The 14,825-nt window shown below is 36.9% G+C and overlaps 1 protein-coding gene across 4 annotated transcripts in view; it reads right to left on the reverse strand.

The window, feature by feature from the left end:
* Window positions 1-2,727: 2,727 nt before the first annotated feature.
* The window catches only part of TASP1 (taspase 1), a 95,493-nt gene continuing 83,395 nt past the window's right edge, over window positions 2,728-14,825 (reverse strand). For all 4 annotated transcript variants that reach the window (XM_062573509.1, XM_062573510.1, XM_062573508.1 and 1 more), the window contains one exon: window positions 2,728-4,205. In XM_062573509.1, coding sequence (XP_062429493.1) covers window positions 4,074-4,205 — 132 coding nt within the window. In that variant the 3' untranslated portion in view covers window positions 2,728-4,073. The remainder of the gene's footprint in view (window positions 4,206-14,825) is intronic.

Here is a 14,825-nt window from a genome sequence, read left to right on the forward strand (position 1 = left end):
AACTAAACAAATAGCTGGTCACTGTGTCGGGATCACTCACATATTTAAGTGTTTTGTCAAGTGGATCCACATAAACATTTCCATACATACAAGTGCTCAGCTTAAAAAGGCAACGGATCCACTCTTGTCACAAACTACGTGTTTTAACCAAACTATCTTCTATCGTATTTAAACAGAGCCAAGTTCCTCTTTTGAAGGGCTCTTGAAAGAAACTACAAAATAGAAAGAAAATTGAATAGTAAAGTTTGGCATACTCTACTGCTGTCTCTGAGCAGTTTTTAAATGCTCAGGCAATATACATTTTCAGATTCTTTTTTAACGGGGAAATCTATACCTACAAAGTATATTCACCTTGTTAAAAGGCAGAGTCCTGCAACATTTCGCAGTCTGAAGGTTTTCCTCGTTAGTGAAGATGACAGAAGCACCTCTTTAAAAAATGAAGGTTTGGAGGGAGGGAAAAAAAAAAAGAAAAGAAAAGAAAAAAGTGGATCTCAGAATTATACTCTTGCAATGTATTACAAACTGGCTACCTGTGAGACCTTTATATAGTACTAAACCCTGCTGCCAACGATTCTTCAGCATGTTGAGGTTGGACTATTTCATGTTTTAGGCAACACTCATCTCTGCTCCACAACTTCCCATCATTAATTCTGCACCTTCCTGCTCAAAACTGAGGTACAAAAATTGTCTGATCATATCATTATTATGCTCCACTGTGAAATATTGCACCTGTTTCAGCTATACTAAACAAAAACTTGGGTTTCTCTTTCTACTATTGCTGAGTCTTAACCTGCATTTTAGGTAGCAATAGCAGTTAACATAGCCTTGCTAATCACCCTGTGATTTAGCTTGGTTTCATCTTTCTCCGATGACTTCACCTACACCTCACCCACAAAAGCAGGTGTTGCATTAATTACAGATTGCATATACACTTAATTGTATATAATTATGACAATTATAGACTATTATAGATTAAAATATTTTTTCCAAGATACATATTACTTACTGTTAATGTTACATATTCTGAAGACTAGAAAAAGTATTTATTTGTCCATTTTTCAGAGGACATAAGTATGTAAAACTTGTGATATGAAGTGGAATATATAAGAGGTGGAAACACAGAGTATATTAAACTGCATAGACATGTGCAGTACTCCATGATTTTACAGTATTACAAACTGTTAGCTGTGACATGTACTGTGGTAGAAGACCAGCTACTCTGTTACCAACCTGTCTGCTATAAAATAACCTAGGCCATGTAATTACGTGTTTGAGTACAAAATCAAAAGCATTTCTAGTGTTTGTATTTGTGTGCATTTCATCTGGTTCCCCTTCCTTTACAATTTTAGCTGGCTCTTGCTGTAAACTGTATAATTACTTCTCAGACAGTATGTGCTTATGCTGGGGAAAAGGTTACTCATCACGTACAGGAGTTTCAGCTCCCTTCATTGCAAGGCATATCCATCTTCACCACTTTTGCTAGCCCTTCAAGCTCAAAATAGAACTTGCAGCAAGAACTTGCTTGTTAAAGCAGTGCAAGATTTTCCACTGGCTTAAGCAGGAAGTTGTGTTCCTGCCAGTCTACGTTACTACTAGTGCAGAAATCCAGGTATGCCAACACCATGCTCTTCTCAGGAGTACCCTAGGTAGAAAGTCACCACTGTACTTTGGTTGTGCTCTGTATCTTGCTTGTGATTCTGAGGACGGTAAGGTAGTAGAGCTCCTTTTCTTGTTTTTTCCCTCACCCAGACAGGAGGAGGAGAAGCTGGACAGTTAAGAGAGACACTGATGAAGTTCAAAAAGATGCAAAACACTTGGCTTCTTTAGGAAGGTATATAGTACCTAGTGGTAATTTAGTAATTATCAAGTAGCTGAGCAGGGTATTATATAGACATGGAAGCCAAGTAAAAGCAAAACATAGTATTTACTTTTTTATAATATACTGCAATATAAAAGTCATTTTGAGATAGTGTGGAAAGAATCATGCTGGAATCCAAATCTCCATAAGCACTGTATTCTGTACCATCAAGTTCTGAGCTACTGTCCATCAGTAGAGTTTCTCTTCACTTCATCAGACCAGCTTCTGGGTATAACTGCTAAGGATCCTGTCCAATATCTGAACACATTTTAGACAGATGCTTTCTATTCTTTTTTTTTTTTTTTCTGCATCCTGAAAAGCCCCCGTTATTGTTATCTACAAGAATTTATAGAAAAATCTTTGATTATAAAACAGTCTTCAAACACAAATTTTATCCTGAACCCATCTCAAAACAAAAAAGGAATCTTGAAATCTCCCACGGACTGTTATAGAGTATCTAAGTTACAAAATCAACATTTAAAAAAGACTATTTAAATGCTGAAGCTAGATTAACATTTTAAGTGACCTTTCCTGCTTAATCTACTTTTTGCTGCAGTGCCATACAGCTCCCAAACTTCTAAGAACAGAAATTAAATGAACTGCTATTTCAGATAATAGCAGTACGAACTCAGCCATACTTCAAAAAAATTCAAAAGGCTTCTATGCAGCTGCACTAGTCTAGGTTAGAAAACATTTCTTTCCACAGACAAGCTTGTACTGATGTCATTATTAGGAAAACAAAAAACAAACCAAAAAGCCCACCCCCCAAACACACACTTATGCACAAAGACAACATCTTAATGTATGCTGCAACAGTGAAAAGGGACTCAGTCTTTTAAAAAAAAAATTTATTAAGATTTTTATCCATGAAAGATTGGTACTACAATCAATGTAACCATTTAATCAGTCAAGTATGTCTGTTATAGGCAGGCACAACATTACAAAAAAGGCAAGTACAATGCCCAGTTAAGCAAATACAGTCTGAATATCTATTCATCCACTACTTCTGAAAACAGAATTATCAAATATCCACCAGGAAAAAAGATGAACTATTTTAGTTTCTCTTTGGCATACTTATCAGAACAATGGATTAATTACAAGAGTCTTCTATTGCTGCCAATGCTGTGAAGGAAAAAAAAAAAAAAAAAAAAAAGCATTGAACGGAAGATCGTCTGTCCGAATACCCTTTTAGGACTCAAGTGCTCTGGCGAACACGTCAGAACTGGTGAAAAAAGACGGTTCCACTGCCAGTGTTTTACAAGGCAGAGAAGGATTACATTGTCCTATAATGCAGTTTTGTTGAAGGTATAAAAAGAATTACAGTAAATTTATGCACAGTACATACATATTACACACAGTTATATAAATACCCATGCTGTGGCTGGACTTTAGGAAGTTGCTTTATCAATAAGAAAGCTAGTATCAGACCTCCCAACATCCATTTCATACACATTGCACTTCGCATCCAGTAATATGTTCATTTCTGTACCTCTCTCTCTCTCTCTCTCAAAAATAGATTTAAAACAGAAGCGAAGAATAATATCGAATCTTTCCATAAACTTTTCTTATTTACACCGTAGTATTCCATTATACATAAAGACTACATTACGATACATTATCTTCATATAGCTTTTTGTAATACATACAGCTTGAAGCTATTAACATCTTAGTTTGAAAACAGAGATATGACCTATAAGACTATTTAAAACAATTCTAGCTTTAATTTTGCTCTAGTTTGTTTCACTGAAACCATTCTTTGACCAAAAAAAAAAAAAAATCCTCCTTATTGGGGAGGAAAAAAACAACCCATGTTTAAACCACTATTGGATTTCCTTAAACCACGAAGAAGCTTAGAAACCATAATCGTTTTTGCATAATTATATAGCCACTTCAAAGGCCTGTTACTTTTAAATTTAGAACATGAATGACAATTGTGACCACATCTTTAAATTAATTGTTTTTCAATCTTCAGATATTTTTCAAAAACAGAACAATAAAAACATAATCATTAACCATACATGATCTTTGCAGAACTGGGAAGAGTTCCTGTTTTATTGGGGGAAAAAAATGAACACGCACACCCGCCCATTCGCAGAGCGAGAACATAAACTACAGCAGCACTTGTCTCATGGTGCACATGGTTGCAATACGGGGTATAAAACAAAGTAGAATTTCCAACAGCTGCTAAAACACAAAAGAATTTTGTACAAAAAAGTCATTCACATTCTCTACAGTGAAGTGAGGAATCAGCTGTTCGGCTCTCCGGGCTTTCCAGACGGCAAACGCCTCCTTCTATTGCCACGGACTGTCCTGCCACGGCCCCGGGAGGAAGTCTTGAGATGTGAGTCTGTGGCAAAATCAAGAGTATTATTGAGTGAGAAGAGTGGCAAAAATCACACAGGGCACAAAGCAAGCCCGCAAGTACGGAACAATTAAGTTGGTCCACGACAGAAGTCTGAGAGCAAATTACAAAGCAGTTTGAAAAGCTGCAAACAACTGGAAATCTTTTATTTTGCGTGCGTTAATGTTTAACACATGAAGAGAAGGGCCATGACAAATTTGTAGAAAAGATAAACCGGATGACCCAGTTCACTGAAACTAGAAGAAAGGGATATTCAGTGTGAAAACAAAAGCAAAATAACTGCGGAATTCCAAGGCCTGTCCCTGAGAGAGATTCAAGAAAGTTTAGTACTCCACACAGAAACAGAGCTTATAGAAACCCTAGACAGAAAAAAATACTTGACAGAGATGAACTCACACCTCAAAGCATAAGGCGATCTCAAAGCATAAGGCAATCACAGTGATCAGAATGCAAAGAAGAAATTTCTCTATACAGACTACCTAGCTGTGAACCTAAAAAAAAATCCAAAGGTTTCCACTAGGATATTTGTTGCCAAATGTCAAATAAATGAATACAAACAGCAACTGTGTTTCTCTTAATAGGTTTCTTTTCCATGGAGGACTGAGCTGTAAAAAGCAAGTTTTAAAAGCAAGCATTTGAGATGGCTCTGCAATATTTAGATCAGAAAACAAAAGCGTGTGTGTCTGCACACACACAGAAGTTCAGTTTGTTACTCTATTACACTCAGTGACACCAAAAAAAATCTGCAAAGAAATCTTCTATATTCTATGGTATGTTCAGTTGCTGCTGGGCAAAAGCATTCTCATAGTAAAAGATATTTTGGCTTACTGTTAAAAGTAATGATTTTTCCCCCCTACATGCAGCATTTTTATACTGTGAAAATTGCTTATGTTTTCTTCTGCACTGTTGATACGGAAATAGCGCAGTGCCATTTACAGATATATTGACTGTTCTCATACAGGGCCAAACGGCTAACGCGGTGTTTAGACAGAACAACAAAAGGAGTCAGAAGCAAGTTTCCACAAAGCGTTTCCAACTTTCAGAGCTGCTGAGTGGGCTCTGGCAACACTTAAAACAGCTTTAGGGCTACTCGAAAATGGAACAGGGCTGACAACTGCATTTCCAAGGGCTCGAGGCAGAAAGCGTCCGTGGCAGGGAACCACCAGCTCAGGCTATGCTCCAGCCACTGCTCCCACTGAAATAGGACGCTGGTCTGCGCTCCCCCCACCAGCTACACACTTCATCGAGTAACTCATTAACGCTTAGGCAATTCAATGCTTCAACCATTATTACATTAGAAACCGGGAATGACTCCCACTATGATACAGAACCCGCAGCAGTTAAGTTGCTGGCATGAAAAATTACAGCTTCCTCTAAGCGCAGCCAACTATATATTTAAGTTTTTGCATGTGCGTTATCCCATTTATAAGATTTAAGTGCTATGAAAGGTATAACTTCCAATAAATGGTGACAAAAACTGTGGATGTGAAAGTTCAGTGGGAATAGCTTGTATCAACTGAGTCGAAAGTTATTTGAGGCTGTAACCATAATTCACTGCATTTTGTATTTCAGAGAGCGAGTGTCTTTTAATTCCTTTCTTGATAAGGGTATCCTGGTGTCTGCTCTTAGGTGGTCTTGTTTTCAGTTGAGTTATAGAATGAGATTTAATTAAAAACATTTAAAGGTTTTAATTTTACTGGTAGAACTTTGATCTTTAGCTTTGCTGCTTGATACATGAACATCTTCCTACTTTTAGAACAATTTTGGTTACAATTGTGATTTACCACTTCAAGAAGAAAAGATTCCTTTCAAATCTGTTACAGTTCCCCTCAAATGTAGCTGACAATTTTTGGAGCTGTTATTTCATAGGTTGAAAAACAGACAGAGAGAGAAACAAGTGGAAGGGTGTTTCTCATTTTTAAGACAAAAAGTCTCAAGATATTTTTCCAGGCCCATGAAAATTTTGAAACGAAAAGTGGGATGGCATGACAGCGTAAAAGCATTGCAAAGGGGACAGAAACAACCTTTTCTCAGTAGAACAACGCCATTGACTGTTTAGTGAGATACCCCAGTCAGAGCAAATCAGTCTAATCTGAATCAGGCATCGCTTATAAGCGGGATCAGGCAGGCGGGGTTAATAACAGACCACAGTAGCAATACAATAAAAAGCACTGAAGCCCAAAGACTCCGCTCAGTAGCCCAAGACAGGAAACTTGTTACTCAGACAGAAGAAATCTTAGCACTATCTTGATTATCATTAATCTTTTTTTTTTTTTTTTTTTTTTTTTTTTTTTTTGTTATAACTACAACAGACATGATTTGTGCAAATTGGTTTTCTGGTCCAAGTTATGAATTAACTTTTTAACTTTTTACAGAAGTTTGGCTTATCCCATAACCAAGCAAATTCAAATGCCTAGCACATCCTGAAGTAATTGCTGGAGCAAAATAGAAGCAGTTATTGAATCCACATTAAACTTAAAAATTGTTATTTTAAATATTAGTTAAATATAATATCCCAATAAGATCTTGTGCAAGAAATGGAAAAAAATAATAATATAAGCAGGAGATAAGGAGATAGTCAAATATTTGTAATTTAAGCACAGCTTACTTGGCTATCTATTTATCTATGTATATCATACACACATTTATACATACGCAGATGAAGAAGTATGCATACTGCATACTTTGTATCATGGAGCAAATACTGTTGCTGTTCTACATTGACTACTTGATATTACTTTCACCAATAAATGCCTGTTATATAACAGGTAAGATGAAAAGATAAAATTGTCATGCCTTCATATAAATTCGCAAGTGAACTCTTATATCATCCTTATTCTTAGCCACAAGAATGAATTCTAGCAATTAATAACAAAGAACACGACATTTTTAAATGCAACCACAGAACTTATTTGTACAGTTTGTTACATTTTTATATTCCAACATCATATTTTACATTAAGTCTAGAATGTTCAGTAAATTATGAAAAACATAAAAAACAAACAAACAAACAACAACACTGGATGGCTTTTAATTGAATTATATTAGTCTGTCAGCTTCACAAGCTGAATGGACCCACATATGGGGGAAATCGTGCCTAGGAGCACAAAAACAGGAAAAGAAAAAATTTTCTTGAATTAATTCTTGACTCAGTTCCATGGAACTTTTTGGCAAACTTTATACTTTGGGCAAATTTTGTTCTTCTGGGGAAAGCTGTATACTAAGTGAAGATAGTTTGGGAATGAATGTCCAGATATCCGTAAAAATAAATCTTATCCATTCTGTCATAAATAGTGTCCCTGAAAAAAAATATGAGGTTGGTAAGGGGCCAGCAGAAGCATCGGTCCTGAGAGAATGGACTAGGAAAGAACCTAGTTACCCCAGATCTCTGCCTGTACATCAGAGGGGAAATCCCATGCCCAGTTTACAAGAGGAGAAAGATAAATGTTACACGAAATACTTGATTTTATTTTTTTCCTTTCTCCTTAAAAGCACAGTCAAGCTAACCACCCCTCAGCCACTGGTTCCTGCTCTATGTACCTGCCATCAGAAAGATTCCCCAACCCTCCTTTCCCCCTCACCGAATTAAAACCACACAGCAACCCAATGCTACAGACATTGCCCATGCAACACAAAACATCTCAGACTCCTATGTGCCCTGGAAAGCTTCCCACCACTCTGCAAGTCCAAAACAAATAGGTCACGCTGCCCTGGAACAGGTATTAACTACTACAGGGACAACATATGATTTCATCTTTTCACCAACTACATTTGATACACTTTTAAGTTACACATTTTTAGTATTACCTTCTTTTTAATATTACAAGTTGTGTCAAGACTTACTTTACTTCATGTCTCTTTGATAAAGATTCCAAAACAACCTCGAGGTAAACTAACATCAAGAATGAAGAACTCCTTTTCTTTTTTAAAAAATAAAGAAGTCTGTAAAGAGCTAGTCACCTCCTTTTATTCATATAAGAATATTAGTATGTCACGATAGCTTCATTTTTTTTTATTAAAAGCATAAATACTGTGTACAATGAATACCATGTTTAAGCCAAAAAACAGCGCTGCATGAGGAAATTGAAGTCTATCAACCACTGCCAAAAGGACAGAGTACAACTACCAGATGGCAGCACATTTAGTTCTTAAGCAAATCTAGGGAGTACTTCATGAGTTTTGGGTTTTCTTTCCTTTTTTTTTTTCCCCCTTTTTTTTCTTTCTTTCTTTTTTTTTATTATTACATTCTCAAGATGTCCCTTGGACAGGATAATTTATAAAACAACCTTTTTCCATTCATTATACTGCTGAGATGAAATATAATGAAACAGAGACCAAGGACATCATGTACTTAATTAAATTTGCTTTCTAGAACCTTACTTCTTAAAGAAAAAAAAAAAAAAAAAAAAAAAAAAAGAACACCATCCCCATATGATCTTTGGAAATTTGGTATCACTCAGAAGAGTACAAACTTTATAGATGGGTACACGCTCCCATCATGAGAACCATCTGTCCACTTACTCTCAACCTCTTTTCCAGGCAGCAATAGCCTGTTCTGGCAGCAACAGCCATCCTCTGCTGATCCCTCTCCTGGAAAGCTCTCCTCCATCACAGCTTGAACATGCACATGCCACATGACAGCAGAAGGTGCCTCGCAAAATAGCGGCAACTGGAAGCAGGCTGCTGCTATCAGAATAATTTACCCTACGTGCAATTCACTTTTGGAAGAACTTTCAAAAAAAGAGGGGTGCCAGACTGATTGCCCGTGTTGGCACAGGGCAGACATGCACACGGAACGTATCCAGCTCCCAGGTGGGGAGAATAGGGATTTTCAATACAAGTTGTTGAAGAAGCCAACAGTTTTCCAAGCTCAAATTCATTCTGTGGGTTAAATAAATTACTAAACACTATTTCTGTACCTAAAAACAATAGTATAATGCATTAGAAAGAAACAATTTTTAAGAAAGTCAAAAACTAAAGCATTTTCAAATAAATCATTCATATATAAAATGAAACATCTAAAACGATGCACCAACCAATATTCAGCTCTTTACTCCAGGTTTCTGTAGGGGTATTCTAAAATACTACCACATATTTTAAAATGTGATTTTTACTACTCAGAGTTGCAAATGTTAAGTCAGGTACTTGCATTTACATTCATATACCTAGATATGCAATCTCGTCCACTCTGTCCTAAGGTACAATAGTCAAATATGAGGAAAGTTTCAGAACTGGGGTTTATATAAGAACTCGGCCCCAGAACTTGAACTTGTTTTCCCATCTTCATTTCTGTGAAGATCTATGAGCCAAATATTTTAACTGGTATCTCAGCACTGAAGGTTATTTCCAGGTAGTATAAATACTGTATCTTTTATGAGAGAACCTGGTACTCTACTGTATGCAGAGTTCTTTTCAAGTAAGAATTTCTGAATTATTCCCTAATCTCCAGACAAGAGTGCAGATTAAAAGCAGAAGTATGTGACATATTCTTTTCCTGTCTTATGAACTTAAAAGAGCGTCTCTGTAGTGTGAAATGAATAAGTTATTTGACTTAGTGTTGCTGTTAACTAAAGCGACTCAGTAAGTTTTTCCACTAATTTTCAAAATAGAATTAGAAGTAAGATCCTTCCAAGATGTATTTCTTCACCCAGCAAGCACTGGGGGGTTGCCCTTCTCTTGACAAGGGATTTTCACAAACCTTACTACTCACAAGGTGAAATACAGAAGCTTGTTACCAGAAAATCCAACAGTGACCACTGTAATCAGTTTGTCATAATACCACTTTAGACATAGAGGAAAGTAATTTTGCTATATTGTCCAGTTAGTAAAGTTGATTAAAATCTCTCTGATAACAATACTTAACATCTCAACAGAAAGAGTGAACTGTAAATGGTCTCACTGTCCACTATATTTCTAAAAACTGGAAAATGAGATTTGTTTTGAAAGATGAAGTTTCGGTTTGCAATCACGACTCTCGGTGTAGAGACTGCAGTTGTCATTGATGGATGTTTGCAAACACAGCAACACGCAACAAAACACGTTCCACTACCGGCTCTCCCGATCTTGCAAAGCAACCAGAGTTTGGTTCATCAAAAAATGGAAAGAATGGTATATTGAGTTTGCAAAAAACTGCCATAAGATAAAGCTTAGTAATTTATGTTGTAAGGACAGAGTATAGGGCAAGTCAAAAAGACTTAAAATGGCAACCAAATCCTTGGTTTCCTTGGGTTAGCAAGGCTTTAAACACACATATTTAAACATTCCTGTTTAAAACAGTTTAGAAATGCAATATTGATCTGGAAACTGCCTTTTTTTAAAAAATCACAATTGATGAAAAAATATTATCGTTTCCAGGATAAAAATTGTTATGAAACTAATTTCAATCTTTCATTGTAGTAAATACTGAAGGAAAAGACAGCTAATTATGGTGAATTTTATTTACAACAGAAAACTTTTTTAAAATTTTCAGCTTAAGTTATAAATACATTTAGTACAATTTTGATATGTAAGAGTTAATCAGTGGGTGCAATAGCACTAATTTGCATCTAGTAAATATTCTGTTACCTTTTTTTTAAAGCACTGCTTCAATATATAGCACACACCGCTACAGAATTATGCCAGATTTATAAACGTATTAAGATAACAAACATGCATTAATTTAAATTGGAATTAAACAGCTAAATATTTTGCAAAACCTTGTTGCAAGGCAAAAAGGACTCCGTCAGGGTTAAAAAAAATTATATCAAATATGAAATTATTTTCTTGAGAACCCCACTTTAAATTTAGTATTTTCTACACGTTACCATAATTGATACTTCACATTTGTGTCCTGACCCTAACTCACACCTGCAGTTACAACATACCACAGGTACTTCCTGCAGGTTCCCAATGGTTTTCATTTCTGTATTGCAGACTCAGTCGTTGGTGGTCATGTGCTGTTTGGGGGGGGGGGGGGGGGGATTTTGCTTTTTACAACTTTATTTTGTTTCAGCTTCATATTACATATGATAAGAATACAGCGTCAATGGAAGACAACATCAAAAAAATACCAGAAACTGTGTGAACAACTGCAAGGTCCAAGTAGTTAACTGAGAGCACTAAAAGAACAGCTCAGACAAGCAGACTGTTTCCTCCCTACCAGTCTTTTCCCATCCTCCTCAAAAGCATATTTTTAAAATAAAATAAATAAATCTGCTGAGGAATACATGGAAGAGTGAAGCTGGTTATAAAAGCATGAAGAATTAAGTTTTATTTGAAAGCCTAATCAAAAACTAAATGGAGGAAAATTGCCAGCAGAAGTAAGAACCATGAACTGTCTATCCAGAAATCTATTAGTGACTAAACTGGGCTTAGTCAACATAACTTAGTAATAATTTAACTATTTTATTTTGGGAAAATAGACATGCAAGGCAATCAAGTAAGTTGTACCAGGTACAACCAGAGCATGTGTATGCTCACAAGTTAGCCTATGAAACTCCATTATAGTTCCCTAATTAAACAGGAGTTACACAGTAAATGTGTAACTACTGCCTTCATAAGAATCATACTATGCTGAAAAATTATTTCAAATACATACAGATAATGCAGGACTAAAAATGCATAGTGTTAATATTGAGTTTTGATTTTTTTTTTTCCTCTTGGAAGGAAGCGATCAGGCTTCAAAAACCACTGAAAACACATCTATTTTTAAGGAAAAATGTTATTCCTCATCACCAATTCTATGTTATTAAGGTAACAGCAGCAAGTGGAGATTCAGGAAAAAAGAAGTCCTATGGCACATCCTGCCAACCTATACTCCACGCACAACGTCAAGGGCAATGAGTGAGCAAATACTCTGCAGGTGCTGCTAGCGCTAAAAGGGCTCCAGCTTGAACGATCATGCAGATACACAACACTAAACATGCACAACAGCAGCACTTCTCAAAGGAAGATTGCCTTTGCCCTTAGCCAGGCTTTTCAAGAGGTGCCATTTGGACGTACACTGCAGGTGAACACTGCACTGTCACTTGAGAACGAAGAACTCCTTTTAGTGCCTCAGAGGGGAAAAGCAGACAGGGAACAAGGAGATGTGAGCATTGTGTAATTCAGAGGAGTCGAGTCACTTGTGACCTACCTGCTAACCTCCTTTCCTTCCAGCTCTCCATTTACACCTAAAATTCACAGTATGGCTGAACTCAAGGAGTCAGCTTTCCCCCTCTCAAATTATGTGGCAGAAAGTCTCAAAGCCCCTCATGCAAATTGACACTGTGAGACTGCTCTACCAAATGCTCTACCAAACTTTGTACATCACCAGTGAAGGTACGGATGGAGCTCCAGGAAGCAACACCACAGTCATTAGGCCAGAGATGTTTTCCCAGTGGCAACAACAAAATTACTTAAGCTCTCAAGGCATGACCTAGCTGCAACAGGAGGCTCTGCTGTGTCCAGAGAAAATGAAGACACCATACGAACCATGATGGACATTCAGAAGATCTTAACATAGCTAGGAAACCTGGGTTCCTTCAGCTCAGGCAGATAGTTTAGGAAAATTGGAACTGATTAATCGAAAGTTGTCAAAATATTCTTAAACAGGCCTGACCTCTGGTAACAGAGTGACCTTCTTACTTGATGATCTTAGCTAAGATCAGCTGCTGGATCTGTTATGGATTCATAAACAACATCTGGAAGGCTATTCTGTATCTCAGAAAAGGAAGAAAATTTGGGCAGGAGATCTAAAAGGGCTAAGAACTTGTCGAAGATCTTGAATTTATATCACGTAATTCATGAGTCAACATCACAGTGAGACAAAGGAACAAACAAACTTCCTCAGTTCATTAAGACATTTAACTTTCCAGTCCTTCAGTCTAGAAAACTTAACCTTTCCTGACACAATAGTTACCAGTACAAAAGGAGCAGGATAAGTGCAGGGGAAGTCCAAAGAGCAATATTTTCTATTGATTTTCACAACTGTAGGCAGAAACTTGCACAGAAGACTAGAATATTTAACAACTACCCCAATGGTTAGAAATGCTTGTATGTCAGACTACGTGACAACTGCACCATATACAGAAGGTAACGCAAGAGCATCCTTCAGGGGATCTTGGGAGGTTCATTCACCTCCCTGTGGAACAGGCCTGATGTGGAAGCAACGTAGACCAGACACCTTTGTGGAAAGCGTACCTTGACCCAAACAATTATTAGTCACAATGCAAACCTGTCCTCCGCCTCTTGCTGGCTCAGCCATTTTCTGCATTTAGGCTGGCAAGTGCGCTCTCAGGCCGCCCCATTCGTAGGTGAAACGGCAGCCTGTAGAACTCAGTCTTCTCGCAGCGTCTCCTAAATCTGTATGAAATAAGCCCTCATTGCAAGGCTTGTGCCAGATCAGTACTTGGAGAGCTCACAGTACAAAAAGCTAGAAGCACCATAGGACAGGATGTACATACCACTTCAAGTCTCTGGTCCCACTTTCCTGTTTCCCTTTTCTTTTTTTTCTTTTTTTTTTTTTTCAATGAGTTGCTGACAGTTAATTAGTTGAGTATGTTTCCGCCTCTCAAGCATGCAGTTTTTCTAGGCAAGCTGGTATCCAGCTTATAAGAGTCTAAGTGCCTTGGAAGAAAGGCCTCCAATATCGCCACAATCTTAGTGTGGGATTCAGGACCACCACTGACTATGTCCTAGTTTGAAAATGAATTAACTTCCAAAACACAAAGAATCACACTAAGATTACAAAGCAGGACCGTTTTGAACGTAGTGTGCATCTCTTTTCATAATTATGGTTCAAATATTAGAACGGTCTAATTCACAATACTACACACTTCAAAAACTTCTCACTCTAAAAATATTGCTGCAAATATATCCACTATTTTCTTCTTTATTAATACTAACCAGCTCAAAATCAGCCACTGTGACCATCCCCTGGTTTAAGAATAAAACTTGAGTCCTGAACTGGTGGAAGAAAAAAAACTGAAACTCTTTACCAATGCAGATGGAACAGAAAAACAAGATGCTTCTCTATAAGTTGCCTGACCATAAGTTTGCTATATATGCACCCATATACAAGTGATATTTTATATTTTATGAATCCTTACACAATTATTCTTTCATGGTAAGTACTCAAATTTAACTGCACCAAAACTGTTATTCTGAGGATTGTTCTTCTTTTTTCATTTCTTTTTTTTTCTTGAAATACATTGTGTTCTATTTCAAGCTCAGTTTTCCATCTATAACTGAGCACTAGTTGTAACAGAATAAAATTCCAGCTTTTATGACAGAAGACTTTTTGATCAATAGAAGTCAGCAGCATTTGTGGTTTTTCTCTGGAAAGCATTTGTGGCCACAGACTCAAAGGAGGAAGAAAGGGAGGGGGATTAACTCTTCAATGAAGGTCAAAAACATAATTTAAAAGTGAACCAGGCAGAGCAGCTGTTTCTGTCAGCACAATCAAAATTACCAGCTGAAGTATTTACCAGCAGTATGAAAACAATGTACACCAGATGTCAAATGTTGCAACTGTGAGTAGGAAAACATCTCTGGGCACGGCACTGTCATGCTAGTAGTCATTACCAGACAGATTTCATATTTACTAATTAGAGAGACACTATCAGGAGAAAAACAATAATATTTCCT

The sequence above is a fragment of the Rhea pennata genome, chromosome 3 (genome assembly GCF_028389875.1).
Source record: "Rhea pennata isolate bPtePen1 chromosome 3, bPtePen1.pri, whole genome shotgun sequence".
Taxonomy (NCBI): Eukaryota; Metazoa; Chordata; class Aves; order Rheiformes; family Rheidae; genus Rhea; species Rhea pennata.